This window comes from Atractosteus spatula, chromosome 4 (assembly GCF_055471065.1).
Source record: "Atractosteus spatula isolate fAtrSpa1 chromosome 4, fAtrSpa1.hap1, whole genome shotgun sequence".
NCBI classification, from domain to species: domain Eukaryota; kingdom Metazoa; phylum Chordata; class Actinopteri; order Semionotiformes; family Lepisosteidae; genus Atractosteus; species Atractosteus spatula.
This window is the reverse complement of record NC_142709.1, coordinates 58,847,842-58,867,569: the sequence shown is the minus strand read 5'-3', so window position 1 is coordinate 58,867,569 and position 19,728 is coordinate 58,847,842. Positions and strand designations below refer to the sequence as shown.

The 19,728-nt window shown below is 36.9% G+C and overlaps 1 protein-coding gene across 2 annotated transcripts in view; it reads left to right on the top strand.

The window, feature by feature from the left end:
- The window catches only part of plod2 (procollagen-lysine, 2-oxoglutarate 5-dioxygenase 2), a 48,346-nt gene that overhangs the window by 2,783 nt on the left and 25,835 nt on the right, over window positions 1-19,728 (top strand). For both annotated transcript variants that reach the window (XM_088913530.1, XM_088913529.1), the window contains exons 2-3: window positions 17,558-17,649; window positions 17,822-17,958. In XM_088913530.1, coding sequence (XP_088769656.1) covers window positions 17,558-17,649; window positions 17,822-17,958 — 229 coding nt within the window. The remainder of the gene's footprint in view (window positions 1-17,557; window positions 17,650-17,821; window positions 17,959-19,728) is intronic.

Here is a 19,728-nt window from a genome sequence, read left to right as displayed (position 1 = left end):
TCACTGGCAAATCAAAATCAGTTTTTGTTTTGCAAAGCATGTAATGTTGATAGCCCATTAGGCATGCCTCAAGAACTCTATGTGCAGTAGAACAATATAGTACCCAATACATTCATTCATTAGCAATGAATGGAATACTTGTCTCCATTTTAGTCCAGGTTTAGAGATGGTTTTTGGAGATCTTTCTCTCTGTGGTATATGGCTCTGTCTTGGTTGTTGGGCTGATCAACTTTTACTGGGATCAGTATTTTTGATAAAATAGATTTTATTCCCTTTTCAGTTATTGATTAGGTAATTGTATAAAAGCTTTGTTTAGTCTGTGTAAAAGCATACCAAACATATTCACAAAAATATTAACTACACCACAAGCTGAACAGAATGTACGACATACCAAAATACAGGTTTGTGAAAATTCAAAGTCATGAAGATTTAAAGAAATTCATGTGGGTTTGCACATGATTAGTGCCATCCATGTTTGCCAGGAGACCCAGTGATACTTGTATGACATATTATACAAAACCATAAGTACTTTATTGTGGGAGCTGAGATACTTGTTGAGCATCCTGCAGTTTCTACTGAGACTGATATTAACCTTCACTACATGTAAGGTTCATATTTCCATAGATTATTTGTTTCCGAGTTATGTTCAAGTGAAGTGAGATTTCACTGGCCTACAGAAAAAAAGTTTCAACCATTCTTTTCAATTTTGCAACACTGGAGATTTGTGGTTCTGTTTCAATTCACAGAGAGAACAAGCCCCTTGATTATATGTGTCTTTTCCATCTCTAAATATGAGTAGCCAGTAGCCACTAGCCTTTGCTAGTGTATGTTATTTCACATCCACCCTTCCTCCTCATCACCAGTCTTACAGGATCTCCTGTCATTTCCACAGATAAGCCAGATGTGTGTAAATTCTTCATCCATTAAAATAGTCAGTTTTGCAGGGACAGTGTGTTTAGTATAGTACAAAATGGTGTTATTGAACAGAAATTCGAGTGGAGGTCAAATTCTAATGTCACACTTCTGCTTCCCTGCACATAAAATGTTCCCTGGCTTAACATGGCATCTCATGCATTCTCTCTAGCATCCCTCCCTCCAGTTCAACATCACTGGTTCAGTAAACCTCCTGGCCCGTACCTCCAATAAGGATGAGATGGAGATGATCTCTGACCAGCACTGTCAGAGTGCAAAGCACACTATCTCTTTATTCCTCAGCTTGTCTCGCCATTATTAGTATTTGACAGAACAACTGTAATGTTTTATGATATGATTGTGACCCAGTAATCGTTACCCATAACCCCTAGATATCAAAAGTAAGGCAGTTTTGGCAGTCTCCCATTTAAACGAGACCCTAGAAGTGACTATCAAATTACTTTCAACCTTTCTTAAAATGGTCTGTGGCAATGCCAGAGATACAGTACGACAGTGAGTGCAAGAGGTTCATGTCGTACCTTGTCGGAACTATAAGCCTTAATAAGCCTGTACATTTTAATTATGTTCTAGAGCCATATCAGCCAAACAATTTAATCATTAGAGTCTCATTAATGGCTGTCTTAGAGAGCTGGTTTGTCTTTTGTAGAAAGGCCTGGGATTTAAAACATGGCACTTTTGTATAGTGATTATTTTATGATGTTTTCTTGTGCATGAAACTTGTTTTTAAAGTTGATTTGGAACTCCACTAAATATGTGGAAGTCATGTGAGACCGTAGTGTTTGTTCTTATTACACTAAAATTAGATTTGTATTTCCTGTAAAACATTTTAAACTTTAGAATGATTCCTGTAAAACTTATTACATTTTTAACACTTCATAAAAAGCCATAAGGATGTGCTGAGAAGAAAATTCCTAAGAAGTATTTAAAAGTGCGTGTAAATATACACACTTTTATAAATAACAAGTATATACTGCTTGACGTCTCAGAAGCAGCTGTGGGCAGTGTCCCAGCTGTATCCCTGTAAATATAAGATCCTGCTTTCTTCTGTTGTCTGGTACTGCATGGGACAGGGCATGGAAAGGTCATTACTGAACAGTATATTTTAATTTTAAAGAAATATTTCAAATGTGTAATATTTCTTGAAAAACATGATTCAACACGATTCATACCCAATCTTAAAATCTTATCTTTTCAGCTTGCTGTGCTTTAGAAAATAAGTAAAATACCCATGGTTTGTCCAAAGGGATACATGTGTTTTACAGGGGTAGTTTCCTGTATTTTTGTGTGTGTATTTTGGTTTTATTTTGTATTGCTGATAATGATGCAGAGTGTGAGATCCATCTTGGTTGACCTCTTATTTTAGTAACGCATAGTTGAAGAATTCATGACATATTATTTCATCCTTCTCTTTGCATTTCAATCATCCTGGAGTGAGTAGCTCATTATCAAAGCTACCAGACACAGGGTCACAGTCTTTCATATCCATATCCAGACAATATTATTGGTTAGGACTTGCCAAGTTGTGCCTAGTGCAGCCTCTTTCTATGTACACTGAATGTTCTTTAATATCTGTATTTCATTAACAAAAACACACTGTAAACAAGTTGCAGACTTATTCTTTTTATATTTTAAAGGGCAAATTGAGTTTTATGCATTTGTTCCATCCTATTTTTTACATTTCCTTAATAACTTTTTTTTAACTTAAAAAAATAAAAATAAATTTAAAAAAAATCAGTAACAGAGCCACACCGGTATTATATGTGTATAGAACTGTTTAGTTCGCAAAAAAAGAGAAAATTGTCATGTTGTGGAAGTTTGTGTGTTTTCTTTTATTTGTATGAGAGAGAGGTTAAAGAGAAAAAAGTTTTGGTTTATCCTGCACTCTTTGCAAAGCACTCTTTGGCTGCTTTATGTTGAATCATAATTTTAGGAGTTATTGCACCACATCAGTAGCACAACAAATGTAGGGAAAACATAAAATGTTTTAATTCTTCAATATCACTTTACTATAATGTGGATTGGATAGTAATTCTGCTAGAACATTTGATTGTAATACAACTGTGACAGGTTACATATGATGTACATGTGGACACTTAAGAGGAATTAAATATTGATCGTAGTACCAAGAGATATTTTTGACAAACTAAACAACAGCTATTCTGTTGACACTTCTTCACTGTTCTTTTGTCTGAGACATTGGCATGACAAAGAAGCAAAATTAATTGACAGTTTTATTATCTGTTTTGTAGTCCTTTCGGTCAGCAATTAAAAAAAAAACGCTAATAGCTTGGAAAAAGGCTAGTCAGTTGCACATACAGTAGGTGTCAACATTTCAAAAGCATAACTGTAACAGATTGGGAAGTGCTGAAGCATGGCATTCTAAATGGAAGACATGAAAAATTCCTCCTGTCTGCTGCCTTTCTGTATTTGGATAAGAAACTGAAGAAAACTTGGAGTCTAAAAATAAACATCTGAAAAGCATGTCAGCTAGTCTTTTGTGACCTGCTGCATTCACAAAAAATGAAAATTTAACCAACTAACATTTATTGAAAAAAGGTTAAAAAATCTAGTGCTATTGACTGTAAAATCCTTGAGGAATTAGTTGGCTTGTTGTCTTGATATTCTACCAACTAGCTTTTTAAAAAACATTTTAGTTGTTTTATCAATGGATTTATTACAAATAGTGAATGGTTCACTTTATTAAGCCCCTCCTGAAAAGTAGAAATCTGGATCCTTCTATACTTAATTATAGACCTATTCATAGAGACCTTCCCTTCATAGGCAAGATTATTGAGAAAGTTATTTTCAATCAACTTACCATCTTTTTGAATGACTATTTTGATAACTTTCAATCTGACTTTTGACTATATCACAGCACTGAGGACTGCTCTTACAAAGGTACTAAATGATATTCGCCTGAATACTGATTCAGGTGCAATATCAGTCCTGGTCTTACTGGATCTTATCGCAGCTTTTGATACTGTCGACCAAAAAATACTTCCGCATAGATTGGAAAATTGGGTTGGACTATCTGGAGCGGTTCTTAGGTGGTTCATTTAGGATGTATTTAGAAGGTAGGGGTAATTATGTCACTATTGGTAATTATAAATCCGAACAGACCACCATGACGTGCGGAGTTCCCCAAGGTTCAATTCTTGGGCCTCTTCAATTCAATCTTTACATGCTTCCACTAGGTCAAATTTGCAAGATAATAAGGTTGCTTTTCATAGTTATGCACATGACACTCAGATCTATTTAGCTCTTTCACCCAATGACTACGGTACTCTGATTTACTCTGTCAATGCCTAGAGAAAATAAGTAACTGGATGAAACAAAATTTTCTTCATCTGAACAAAGAAAAGTTTGAGATAATTCTCCGTGGGAACAAAGAGGGAAGGCTTATAGTGCTTACCTTGACTCTAGGGTTCTAAAGACTAAGACCCAAGTCAGAAATCTTGGTGTATTCATAGATGAAGAGCTTCGTTTCAGTGGCTGTATTAAAGTAATAACTAAATCAACCTTTCATCATCTTAAAAATATAGCTAAAATTAGAGGTTTTATGTTAAAGCAGGACTTGGAGAAACTCATTTATGCTTTTATCTCTAGTAGAGTGGACTATTGTAATGCTCTTTTGATTGGCCTTTCCAAAAAGACCATTAGACAGTTGCAACGTATTCAAAATGCTGCTGCTAGAATTTTAACAAGGGCCAAGAAAACTGAGCATTTTACTCCAAATCATAGATGTTGCCCTCTACAGCTAAAGGGTGCCCCTTCTCTGTCCTGTCCCTAGTGAAAGGTGCTTTGCTTGTCCTTCTGGTGTGTCTCTGTCTGGGGCTATATATTTCCGGGTCATGCTTTCCTTCTCACTCAGTATTGAGGTTCGGATGTCTTGAGACCCGCCTAGCACCAGGTCGCCCCACGTCCGTGGCCTGAGGGCATATGTTTCTATACGGCATTTCCTTGGGTTGTCTACTCTGATATCAGTGATAGAATGGTGAGGTTTTTTCCGTTCCTCTATTCTCATTGCTGGATACCACCTCCCGACATCCATGCCTTCGAGTGGAACATTCAGCGGTATGCCGTTCCAAAATCCGCGTACGAATACCTGGCTTTCCTCGAGTTGTCACCTCCCCGTATAAATGATAGAATGTTGAACGTGTTTTTTGCCCAGTTTGTGGTGTTTTTCTGTTTTTAACCTGTTTTTTTTGTTGTTACTTTGCCTTTTCTCTTGTTGTTTTGGTTTTTCACTTCCTGGTTTCCCTGCTCTCTGGTCCCCCTGACCCCTGTGTTGTGGAACACTTGGTTCCTACCTGTTTTTTGTGGTTTGTTACCCTGGTCTCCCAGGTTTATTTTTGTTGTGTGTGCTTTTGTACGTGTTTTTTGTTTCTCTCTGGAGCTCTACCCATCCCCTCACTTCCTCTACCCAATGAAGGTTTCTACCGTGGACGAGGGGGCACCTCTTAGTCGTGGACTCCCGGAGGTTTCCTTTCTGTTTTTTCCTCCCTTCAGTGCTGTGCAGCTCATTTATTTGTTGGGCATCAGGAGCCACCCATGAAGGGGGGGGGGGGGTGTACTGTCACGCCCTCTACATCTAGAGGGCGCTCCTTCTCTGTCCTGTCCCTAGTTTCCTGTGCTTTGCTTGTCCTTCCGGTGTGTCTCTGTCTGGGGCTATATATTTCTGGGCCACGCTTTCCTGCTCGCTCAGCATTGAGGCTCGGATGTCCTGAGACCTGCCTAGCACCAGGTCGCCCCACATCCGTGGCCTGAGGGCGTAGGTTTCTATATGGCATTTCCTGAACAGCTGACGCTGTTCTGCCGCTACGCATAGGGTCTTTTTCCGCTCTCCTGTCATTCCACGGTTCGTCCCTTCCGACATCCGTGACATTAGATCCTTACACTGGCTTCCAGTTAGTTATAGAATTGACTTCAAATTATTGCTCCTTGTGTATAAATCACTCAGTGGCTTAGGCCCAAAATATATTAGATAGATAGATACGACTTTATTGATCCCGTAGGGAAATTGATGTGTTACAGCAGTCCAGCCCATGACAAGCAAAAACAGACATCAGAATAGATGAAAAATTATACAAAATAAATATAAATTAAATAAATAAAAATAAATACATAGGTGTGTGCAAAAAATGATGAACATAGTCACTGTAAAAACAGTAAAATATGTGCAAAATGTGCATAGGTTTATACAGATTGATTGTCCAAAATGTACAATGGAGCAACATGCGGTCAATAGATGGGCTAACAGTCCTAGCCTAGGGCAGCGCTCTACACCCTGACAGCTGCCGGGAGGAAAGACCTGCAGAAACGTTCCCTTGAACACCGTAGCTGGAGCAGTCTGTTGCTAAAAGTGCTCCGCTGCCCAGTAACAGCATATTTCCGATACGTTTGAGGAATACAAACCTGGTAGGTCTCTTAGGTCTTTAGGGACTGGTTAGCTAGTGGTGCTTAAGAGTTGAAACTAAACATTGTGAAATGGCATTTAGCCATTACGCTGCTCATAGCTGGAACCAGCTCCCGAAGGATCTTGGATGTACCCCAACCTTAGCCATTTTGAATTTTAAGTTTTATTTTCCTCTGCCTTTTCTTAGTTTTATTGTGTTTTAATTATTTCTTTTGTGATATTTTTTTTCTAGATACTGTCTGGTACATACTTTGCTCTTCAGTCATCCTGGAGAGAGTAGCTCATTAGACCTATAATGCTTAAATACTCACGTCGATTTTTTGGATCTAAACTACATATTTAGACCTCAGATTTGGCACACAATGGTTTATTATTATCTGTAGGTAATTCTGAAATTTGAAAATCAACAGACTCATTATATAATGTTGTCCTTATATGAATTGAATAGTTAATAATTAATGACTAAGCTAATGTTATTGTATAAACTAAGGAAATGACAGGGATGTTCTTTGCCCTTTAATCAGTGTGTATAAGTGTGAAGACAGAAGTGCAGCATTCTATCAGAATGGCTTTTACCAGCATACTGTAGCTTCTGGAGAAATAGAGAGGTATTTATTCTCTTCCAGACCTTCACTCTTTGATTAGATGTATATATTCTGAAATAAAACTCATGAAGTCTGAACATCTGGGGTGTTTCTTGCCTGTGATAAATTATCCCGTAAGGACACTTTGAAAAAGTTGAGGTCCAGGACCATGGAATGTGGTCTTGTTCTCTGGAAAGCAGTGACAGCAGCTAGAAATGGCAGCTTGTTTATCTTAACTCTACTGGTACTTTCATTCTAGAGTTTTTTCGCTCTGTTGCAGCTGAGCTTGGGTAATTGATTTTTTTAAGGAAATCCCCGAAAGGGAATTTTACAAGAGCATTATCCTAATGCTCTCTTAATGACTGTTATTATATCACCATCCATAAAATACTAATTTTTAGCAATATCTATTTGCATAATAATTACCACCAACATTAATGGAACTATACTGTCTTGAGTCTTGATAATGATGCAGCTACTGATCACATATTTTAAGCATGGGCAAGCTACCCACCACATGATCCCTCTCTTTTTTTCTTTATTTCAAGAGACAGTTATAATGTGTAATTTAAGCAACAGCTAATGCACGCCTCATGGATCAGTAAATGATAAGTGAGTGCCTAATTTGGAGAACTAACATACTGTAAATCTACTTGGAACGTTCTCCTTTGAATGTGGCAAAGGCTTTATAAACTTTATTGTTAGTCCTGTATGTTACAGAAGTTAAGGAATACTTTCAGTGAGATTTAAATTCTAACTTTCCAGTTTCACTATGTTGTCTGCAGACATTGAACAGGTTCTCATTTTGTCTGTTGTCTTTCATAATTCAGATCCATGGAATATATCCCAGTTAGAAAGTTTTTGTAGAGAAACTGACCTTTTCTTTATTGTAATATTTTACCACTATGTTCTCCTCTAAAATGTTCATACTCATTTGGAGATGCCAGAGTTCCGATTGTCCCTTTTTGACTTTTGGTGATTTTTAGTGGTTAAAATAATAAAACAGGCATGTTTTGAATTCCGAAGCGATGCCTTCAGAATGGCCTGTGTGCGTGATCATTTGCAGGCCATTTGAGGCTGACACATTTGTTTTATTTGTGCAAATGCCAAGAGGTCAGGTGCCAAGGCAAGGTCTAATACTGTAGCATAAGCCCTAGAGTGACGAGGCAGGTAGAGACAGGGCGAGATGAGACAAAAAGAGTAACCAGGAAGAGCAAGTGAATGTAAAAAAAATATGTTCAGGACACCAATTATAGTGCAGTGTTTGGGAATGGAAAGCAAAGATAAAGCTGGAATTAGTGATGAGTATAATGCTGCTAAAACGTCTGGGATTCTGTTTAACTGTCATTGGAGACAAAGTTAGCTGCCGACTTCTGTGAAACTGACAAACCAGGTTCTGGGAACCTACGAGGGAAATGAGGGCATCTGAACCGTGCATGATATTAAAAGTGAACATATTGGCATTTCGACCATGAAAAGACACTAAGACTCCTGGGCTTAGAAAATATTTCTGTTCCTAATTAATCTAAATGGCATGTTAAACACAGCCATTATTTCTTAGCGGTTGATCAGTCATTTGTGAGGTTTTCATAATGGAGTCTGATTTTTTTTTTGCTGGACTTCTGATTTGCTTTATCTTTTCTTTGCTGTACAATTCATGTTTACAAGCATAAATCATAGATAAACGATTATGCTCCCAGTTTCACAAAATATTCAGGTTTAAAAAGTAATGGTGTGGTGCTGCATTCTGAGTTTTAAAGTTCTTTTTTAACTCATTCAAGATGTTGTACATGCATTTTCAACATAACCCTCTGTGGATTGTCTGCAAAGTTAGTGGATTACATTATTGCTATACTTTATGTCACTGCTATGTTTTACTAATCAGGGTCAGTTTCTGGCCACAAAAAGGAAAGTTCTATTTCAGTTCCGGACAGCTGCAGTAATGTCTGTCTACCTCCAAAAACACAGAAATTCCACTGTATAGTTTTTTTTTGTGATCCAAGCAGTGCTTGAATTTCAGGCCTTGGTCTTCTGTAAATGGAAATGCAGAATCTTTTACAAGTGTAGGATGGGTCAAGTGCTATGGTGCAGTTGTATTTTGTCCATTTAAGTTTGTTATTCCCAGATGTTCCTTTTTAATGGATTCCTTGGAAATTTTAAATGTGATAATTACCCATTATTTTTGTTAGTAAGTTTGGAACAAGGTATATAACCTACTTAATCTCCGACAAGTATGGAAGTAAGCCATAGTTTACCGTCCAGAAAGAAGGCATGTTTTATGAGCCTGTGAGAGTGCATGGTGGATTAGAAAACTAGTTGTTTTATTTTTAAACACTGTCAGGAGGTGCACAATGTTGAATCACAACTCATGCCACACACCTGTCATCCATCTAATTTATTCTGCAATGTGGAACTATGAAGGAAAACTGATAGGGATGCATTAAGATAATGAAATCTTAGTTAAATGTTATTTCAGTCCAGTTCCTTGTTCATTAATTCACCATACAGCCCATCTCTAAATAATGTGCTTCATAATGTAATGTCTGCGATGACCTGGCATCCCATCCACGGTGTATCCTGCCTTGCACCTGTTGTTTACTGGGATAGGCTCTGACTCCCCTAGATTGGATAAAGCAGTTTGAAAATGGATGGATAATGTCACATTTTGTAAATAGAGAGCTGGTGCTTTAGGACTTTAGCCATGATGCCATGTCACTGTTACTTTGAATGGTGCGTTTGATGCATTTGAGTTCTGAGTAGATTAGTCTTAGTCAGCCTTATCGGCAAGTGATTAAAACAAATATTTATGAAACCTTTTAGGATTTTGACTACAATGCTATACTGTACAAAGTCATCACTCATCAAAGATCAAACTTGCGTGTTCATGGCCACTGATTGAACTTTCTTGTAGTTTCTTGCTCTGTTTGATCCTAGTGTGGCCTTTGACAGCATCAATATTTTAAAAGTATCACTTTTAAATTTATATACACACCAAGCCTGACCTGACAACCTGTCTTGCTATATGCCTGACTTGTACCTGAAATTTTAGAAGACCATGCCAAAAGTGCATCAGGGCCTAAATCACCTCTTTTTCATGGCATTTTCTCCATAGTTAACTTTGGTGCTTCTTAATAGTTTTTTTTCGCAGTGGCATACAGTAAATGATAAAATGTATTGTGCTGCTTTGAAAAGATACTAATGAATAATTTTCTTGCCTTCTGCCAATCATAAAATGCCGTCATTTACTTTGCTGGAACTTTGTTGCTTTTGGCAATGAAAATGGTTCAATTAGCTTGTGTGTTTCAAAGAACAAAATGAACTAAATTGCTTGAAAAATCTTAAAAAGCTTTTGGTATCACATCACTGAAAAGACAGCTGATAATAGGGTATTTAATGATGTGCATATACTGTTTTCATTTTGGGTCAGATGCCAGGATTTAGCTGTGAAAGTCTTCCCTTTTCCAACAAGACGTGTCTGTGATATTGGGAGTATCGCCAGTGAGTCAGGACGCTCACTGCTCTGTGAAAGTTTCCATAGACTATTTTTCCTAGTGTGTTACAGAAAACATTTGGCTATAAAGTCTGTGCTCCAGCTAGCAAAATAACACACCATGAATGTTTGCACAGAAGTCCAGTGGAATGACTGAGTATTAACGGGAATCTGTCAGGCATTTTTTTTGTTCTGACTAGACACTTATCGTTGAATCGCTGAGTAAAACATTCCTATGGTAACCATGAGAAAGGCGTCTGGTATTGGTTTCAGCAGACTACCATGAGGTAAAGTCATATCATTTCATTTCATTGAGGAAGCTTTGAGATCAATTACAATAATAACACCACATGGGAACCTGCTGATATGGAACAAAAATGAACATGCAGTACAGTACCTTGCAAAACCATTAACCCTCATCCAGTCTTCTTCCATTTGGCTGAATTACAAATGATGTATACAGAGTTTTTAAAGTGAATATTTTAATGTTCTAACTCAACATGTTTTGGGGGTACTTTAAGTAAAATATCCTCAGAAAACAGCTAAGAAAACTCAGATCAAATATTGATAACAAAATACTTATTGCATACTGTAAGTAGTCCTCCTCTTGTGTCAAAACTTATTTTTGTAATCTCTACCAACTTTGCCCATGGGGATGTTGTGATTTTCTGTTATTTATCTTTGTAAAACATGTTCTGTCAGGTTGTCTGGGGATCATTGATGGACAGCACTTTTCAAGGCTTGCCACAGATTTTCTATTGAATTCAAGTCAGGACTTTGACTAGGTCTCTCAAATAAATTCACTTTCTTCTTCTTGTTAAGCCACACCAGTGTATTTTTGGTCATTGTCCTGCTGAAGTTTAATTTTCATTACAGTTTTAGGTCTGTAAAATGCTTATGTCTGCTTTCCTTCTGTGCCTGTGTTTTGCTTCATACATTTTCCCCTTACATCTTGACAAACTTCCCAGTCATTGCTGATCAGAAGCAACCTGTTAATATAATGCTGCCACCACCATGCTTGACAGTAGGGAAGGTGTTGACTGGCCAATACACTGTTCGGTTTGCAGCAGATATAGCACTTTGAATTAATAACATTTTCTCTCATCTGGCCTCAAAACCTTTTGCCATATGTTAGCTGTATCACTTTAATGCTTTGTTGGAAACTCCATGCAAGATTTTATGTGGGATTTTTTTTAATACATACAGGCCAGCTTTGTGGGGTGGCCAGGATATCGTTGTCTCGCAGACATTTTCTCCCATGTCTGTTGTTGAATTCACCATGTTGGCATCCCTAACGAGACTGCTCAGTTTTTAGGGACTGTCTGATCTTTTAGCCTCACATGCAGTGTCTTGGTGGTGCAATACAGGCTATCTTCCACTTCTTAGTGATCAGCTTCATATGCTTAAGGGGATATTCAGTGTCTCTGAAATTGTATATACTCTTCTCCTGATCTATACCTTTCTACAGATTTATCCCTACATTGTTTTGAAAACTCCTTGGTCTTTATGGTTGACATTTTGTTTAACATGTACTACATGACTGAGGGACCTTAAAGAGACAGGTGTATTTTTCTGAAATCATGTGACTCACTAATTCACACACACTAATCACTAAATCACACAGAGGCCATTCAACTAATTATGTTACTTGTGAATGTAATTTTATGCACCTCAACCAAGTTAAGTTAGCAGTAGCAAGGGGGTGAATACCAGTACTTTGAAATCAACAAATTTAAATCCCTGTTTTTTGTTGACATTTAACTTCTTTCACACTAAAAAATGTTGAGTCTGAATATTAAAGATTTCATTAAAAATATTCACTTTTTAAAAAATGTGTTGATACCATTTAATTTAACAAAATAGGACATTATTTTAAGTGGGTTAATACTTCGGCAAGACACAAAAACGCTTCGATTTAAATAGTTCAGGTGGGTAGCTGCGTCAGCATGCGTAGGCTGCAAAGGGACAAGTAATAGGTTTATTCCATGCTGAAAAAAAGAAGAAAGAGAACACAACGTTTCGGCCGTGGAGCCTTCTTCAGGTGTGAGAACCTGAAGAAGGCTCCACGGCCGAAACGTTGTGTTCTCTTTCTTCTTTTTTTCAGCATGGAATAAACCTATTACTTGTTCCTTTGCAACATTTTAAATATACACTTACTCTGAAAGAAAGCTGTATTTACAAAAATGATCAAATATTATCAAGCTTCTCAACAATAGATTGTTGTATTTGAGAGTAAAATGCACCAAATAGAAGCTAAACAGATGATGATGCAACCAGGGGCTGTCATTCACAACCACTTAAACTAATTGTACATATGTTTTCAATAAGCAAGAAACGTGTTTTACTGCCTTCAGTGCTGAAATAAGAAGCCTGTCTTTCTGCTTTCGGTTATAAATTCTGTTTTAAGTAAGACAATGTGTTATCTTATAAACGCCCAGTGTTTATCTATTAATTCATTTTAGTGTGTGTTAAAAAGTTAACAGTGGATTTCATGTGCTATAGTAGTAACCCAGTGTTTGAATGAAGATGAAGAAAACATGGGATAATAGATGAAAGAACTTCAGGTAGCACCGAAGTAAATTAGATGTGAGGTTTTCTGTTTTCAGAAGAAAATACTGCTAAATAGTTTACATTTTAATATAAAGGACTTTTCCAAGGCTGGAATTAGGGAATTTTCATATATATATTTTTGCAGAATTGAATTCACTGTTCAAGAGATACTAAAAGAAATGTATCCAACCTATGCCATAAGCATTTTAGAATTTAGTGTGAATCCCCTTTAGGGCTTCACATGAGTCAATGAATTGTAAGTAACTTTTTTGACAATATGCTAATACAGTTTTAAAGTAGTGGATTTATAACAGTGTGTGTATAATGGAAAAAAAAGATAATGGAAGTAGTGCAATTATAGTCTTCTACCCAAAACATCTTTTAAAAGAATAAAAAAGAAAAATATAAAATAGTTCTATTAACTTTTCTCAATTTAATGAGACCTGTAAATACTGTCGTTTTACAAGAATGTCAGCATGAGAAAAAATTGTTTTAGTACTTTTAGGAATGGGCTGCTTTGTGTTTAGTAACAGGCATGAGATGGTTAGGTAACTGGATGCCTGGGATTGATCTGTCATCAGTAATTTTGGATTTGACATTGTTTATTTTGTTATTATACAGCTTCTCTGTTGTTACAATGTGCAGTACAAGCCCCTTTAGACCACTTCGTCTCTTAAAAGTGTGCCTTAGTTTTAAATGCATGGGGGAAAATGATATGAAAGCTTGCATAAGTTTGTGAGTGCTTGTGGTTGGCTGTGGCACTGAAGTCACAATCACTTGGCCACATGGAACTTTTAAGCCTCTTTTTTAAATTGATGGAAACCCTGTTTCACTGCTGAGATGCAGTAGAACAGAGTGCTCTGCCAGTGGCTAAGCATTCACAGCTGTGTCTCATCTCAGGCTTAGTTTTGTTTACTCAGCAGGCTAGAAAACCAGGATTGCTCTGAGGAATTTAGCTGAAGTTGTGAATTAAGCTCTTATGACCCAGGGAAAAAAAGTATTATAATTTTATAGCTGTGTATAGATGGTATCCCAGATCATATCCACATGTATATTCAATTACAGTTTTCCCGGTGTTCCTTGTTTGTGGGTTTTTTACCTTGCTTTCAAACCTAATGGAAAGTTAAATCATGCACATACAGTACACACAAGAACATAATCAGTGACATATGTCTCTGGTTACTTACTGTTTTAGCCTCTGGGATTTATTCATACAGTACCATTGCATAATAATGCTGGAATGTTCAGATTAAAATCACACGAGGATTCCTTCTGCCTGATGGATGATATCATCATACCATTTACAGTGTAATGTAGAAGATACGGTGCTTTAAAGGTTTTGATAACACAGCAACTGTTCAGTATGTTCTTTTTTATAAATGTATTGAACACCCGATGATGTATTACTTTTTATCACCCATTAGAAATTATGGAAATGTTGGGGTTTGGACACATGGCAGGGAAGTTTAATGTACACCCCAACAGGGAGTGCATTTTCAGTTAAACTTTTCTGAGGTTTTTTTTCTCAGGCATTTTCTTAAATGGATCAGTTTTTTGACATCAGTCCATGTTCGGGTCAAGTGAGATGTATGGTGTTCGTTTTCACTACTCATTTATGCGGGTGTGTGTATACTGTAGCTAGTAGACACACTATACAAAAGTAACTGCCTGCATTGGAGAACCATGTGCCATGAAGCCCAATATAGGGCAGTCAGGAAGTAGCTATTCACCAATATTCTAATACACGAGCAGGAATAAAACCACCCTGTTTAAAATATGATTTGTTTTTAAGTATAGTAGCAATAAGTCTGGTTTAGTATTTTTAATAATATTTTTGTATTTTGGAACAATGATGAATAAATACATGATGGTTTGGAAAGTGACATGACTTTGACTGGCTTCTAGCTGTGATTAAATACTATTCATACCCGTGCATTGTTCTTATCATGTTTAAGCACGTACAGTATGTACACAAACCATTTATTTATTTGGATACCAGGTAACCTGGTGATCATAATTTGATTATTGATTTCTGCCCATAATTTGATTTATGATTTCTGCCCAGACCTTTAAATCTTACACCAGTTCCTCTCAGTATGGCGGCTGTCTTGAGTCCCAACAGTGCCTTGTTCCTTTTGAACCCTCTGAGTTCTATCCTTTTCCAAGCTTGAAATGAATAGTAGAAGTCTGTTGTGGAGGAGAAACAGAAGTATAGGTCAGTGGTATAGAGCTTCTTTATGAGGGCTGACACAGGGGTCCGTTATCTGTAACGGACGTACATTAGTAGTTTGCATTGAAGTACAAGGTAGAAGCAGTAAGACCATTTATTTTTAACATGGAAGTGTGAATTTTGCAAAAGGTGCAGGTTCCTTTTATAGTCTCTGTCCTCACAAAGTAGGCATCTTTTGGATAAATAGTGTACCTCACTTATTCCATTTACGTCAGTGTCGGTATGTCTCAACTATCATGAAGAAAGTTTGATTTAATGCTGCTGTTCCCTGAACAAGGAGGAAGTTACAAACGAATATGATATGCCTGAATAAACAATATGAACATGACCTCTGCATCAACTTAGCCACTATGGGGAAAAAACAACTTTTCCTAGACTTATCTTTACCCAGAGAGCTAAGACAGCTGCAGTGTAGCTATGATCATGCTAAACGACTTTGCCATCTGTTCCTCTTCAAGTAGATATTCGTAACCACAAACTTTTGGGGTTTAACGAATCATGAGAAAACTGAAGTACCTGACAGAAAACTCCATGTATGCAATACTGGCCGATAACGAGTGAGTTACAGTACAAGCCAAACATAAGATATCCTGCTGGAGGGCCCCTTTTAACATGGGAGCTGTTGGGAGTTCATTCCCTGCATTCCTGTACAGTATGTGTTACTCCTCTTCTAAGATGAACTGCCAATAGAGAAAGCTAAAAAAATCCAGAAAGCTAATCATGTGTCCCACTTCATGAATCCTGGTAGAAAAAGAGATTATAACTTCAAGTTTCAAGACAGGAAATAAAAAATGCTTGTAACAGGAAAGTTGTTTGCATAAACAGACTACAGTGTAACAGTCTGTCTGCCCACTGTTTATTCATTCTGATTAGGAGAGGAAGTGATGCGTCTAATTTATGCATGCAATACCTTGATTTCTTAGTTCACAGTGTTTCATGTCTTTGATATATGGAGATATTATGAGATGTAATTAAATAATAACTATAAAAAAACAAAACTGAGTTCACATTTCACAGTACAGTAAAGTACAACATAAGTACACAGAAGAACAAGTAAAGGTTTATTCCATGCTGAAAAGAGAAGAAAAGAAACAACGTTTCGGCTGTGGGGCCTTCTTCAGGTGTCAGCACCCGAAGAAGGCTCCACAGCCGAAACGTTGAATTTCTTTTCTTCTCTTTTCAGCATGGAATAAACCTTTCCTTGTTCCTTTTCAGCCTACGCATGCCGACGCAGCCACCTACTTAAACTACTTCAGTACATGTATATGTGTATTTTATTTTTTGATTAATGGGAATAGGAAGACAATACCACTAACAACACCACCAAGACAATAATACCGTCTCTCTAGCATAGTAAGGTTAAAAATGCAAATATAGTAGGTTTTGAAAAATAGTTTTGCTAAAAGAGAAGAAATGAGAGACCGTGATATCTGGGCTTATTGTTAACATACTGTTTCTGATGATGGATGTACCACTCATGGGTTTTCCTATACAAGAAGTGGATATCCACACATCTGCTACTGATTTTTTCTGAGCTGTAGGGTAACCAATTTCCTCATGACCTGTGTACTGTAGACTAATTGCTCTGATGGTTTCAGTTATTGTAAAAAAGAAGAAGAATCAGACTAGAAAAGGACCATTTATGAAGTGTGTCTTAGAATGTAATTTAGTTTTGACAACCCAAGAAAATGCACAAGGGTCAATTATGTATTGTATTCTTATTACTGTAACAACAGCATCCCCTACCTCATCTTTAGGCGTCTTTAAAGGCATGCAGCAGTGATGACTGCTGATTTATCAGTTGTTAATTATTCAGTAAATACCGAGGGACACGGAATCCTTGAGTTTGAGGGTTACAGCTGGGAAGTTCAGGCTTCTCATAGATTCTGCAGACAGATGTGTGTGGCAATTCAAAGGACGGAAATGTAATGGTCATTTCAGTAACTGGGTGATGTGTGCTTTCAGGGTAATTAGATGGTTATTTTAGAGCATTGTGGGTTTGGATTTGACGAAGAAAAATGACAACAAAAGATGTAGCAATAGTTTTCTTTGGTTACGCACCAGCCACTGAAGTCCAGACTCAAAGTCAGAGTGCTAGATTATGTATGCATTTGAAATAAAAGCAGATCTACAATCTACAATGTGTGCACAATACGTTTTGGTGGCTGTATTGTTCGCCACTGAAGCACGAGTTTTGTTTTTGTCTTTCAAGTGGTTTAAGAGGACTGCCTGAACTGAGGTCAAATTCTCATTAAAAAAAAAATGTCGCTTCAAACTCTAGTAGAAAACAAGGCATACAGTATGCAGTTGGTTTTGTGTAGAAACTGTAAAATAGCTGATTTGTTCTATTTCAGATAAACTGCTTGTGCTTACCGTTGCAACTCAGGAGACAGATGGCTTTCTACGTTTTATGCAGACGGCGAAGTTTCTGAACTACACTGTTAAGGTATGACAAATGTGGTGTGCATGAGAGAACAACCAAACAGCGGGGCAGACTTTACCCTGAAAAGAACCACAGCAGGATTGAAGGGCCACAAAGTAAAGCCTTTATTGTAATTATTCTCCATCTTATGGCACAGGATTGTAACTTTTTTTAATGGTCAATTCTGTCTGTGCAGGTTCTCGGTAGAGGAGAGGAGTGGAAAGGCGGCGATGTGGGAAAATCGATTGGGGGAGGGCAGAAAGTGCGACTGCTGAAGGAGGCAATGCAAGAATTTGCTGAGCAGGAAGACCTTGTTGTAATGGCTATTGACAGGTACGATATCCATGACTCCCTGTTTTGGTTTTCTTATGGTTTTACTATACCATACCGTCATTTTTTTTTGTTTATCCGTTTTACATTGAGCATTAGTTTTGATTGTGCTTTTACTGTATCTATAAATATGCTTATTATGCTTGTATCCCTGACCTAAGTGTGCTTTGCTACACGTATTTCTTGAGTTTGCCACGCAACAATACACTTTTCTAAAAGTCGTATAGTCTGAAAAAAATTGGAACAATTTATTTAATAACACTTATAGTGTGGTTAATGACTATACTTTCTTGATTATACTTGAATACCATGTAATTATAATAATTCTAGAACCCATAACTACATTTTAAAGCCATTGAACTGTAATCATATAAATTAAAAGGTTTTTTTCTGCTGCACTAAACTGATAGCCATCTTCCCTTTGAAAAATTGCCAGATACCATGTTTGTGTTGAGGTCGTTTTAGGTAATCAAATGTAATAAATGGTTACTTAATTTAACCATTTACTAAATTATTGGGTGTCCAGTTTTAATGCATCACATAAAACACCTTTCCCTACTAAATGTGTATGGAGAAATAGAAATGATTGTTAATTGGCATAGTGTTGGAACTGAACTACACCCAGTGTTTAAGTGTTTTTAGTAAGCTTTAAACCATCACCAGTGGGTTTATTTAAGAGGACTTACATTGGATACAGAAAAGAGTAGCTTCATCCCAAAAAAGTTTGCTCCATTGCTTCGGGGTGGGAACAATAAGTTTTGGAAAGCCCTGCAATACAATTATTGCCTTTTGATAAATAATAAATAATATTTAAATATATCGAATATACTACACAGGCTCAGCACAGTTCTCCTGAAAACATATCACTTGCCTTATCACTGTAGATTTTGTTGATGTTCAAAATTGGAATGTTTCATAATTAAGCTTAGAAACCACGGCGTTATCTATAGAAGATTTGGGGTATCGTCAGAAACATTTTGTTTTTTAATTGAATGCTGTTCATTTTAACGGAGGATGTTATATGGACAAATTGTATCTTACGGTGCAGTAGGAAGTGTATGTCTTGGGAAATCCTGCTCTATGATCCAGTCCTTCAACACCATTTGATACTTGTAAAACAATATTGAGCACCTCAGCCAAATGTTTTACTGATATTAAAAACATATGTGTATCTTTCTCAGACGCTTCACCTGGAAGTAATTCCCTCGGATGATTTCCACAGATAGGTTTCATATTGTGAGACTCGCCATGATATTAATAGAATATGCAATAATGGTTTGGATTCACTGCTGGAGCTGGAATCAGTCCAAAATGCTTATGGAGAAACTAAGCCACAGAAAACCCTAAATATATACACCCTTATTGTAAGGGATATGTATGTATAAGACCAAAAAAAATGAAGTTACATACAGTGCCTTGCAAAGAATTTAAACCCTTCCTATAGTATCCCATTTTGTGAAATAAAATGATGCATACTCATTTTTATAAACTTAATATTTTAATGAAAACCAAAATGCTAAAACTGAAGTCACAGTAAATCTGATGACGAAAACTAAAATGTATTGATTGCATAAATATTCAGACCTGCAAACTCAGGTATTTGGTTGAAGCACCTTTGGCAGCAATTAGTCATGAGTCCTTTTGGATTTTGAACACTGGCTTGTGGCAATTTTTGTCTATTGATCTTGGCAAATGGATCACATTCTCTCAAATTGCTTAGGGATTGCTTGTGAAGACTTTAGCAGACTGTGAAACAGGTTTTTGTTTAGTATT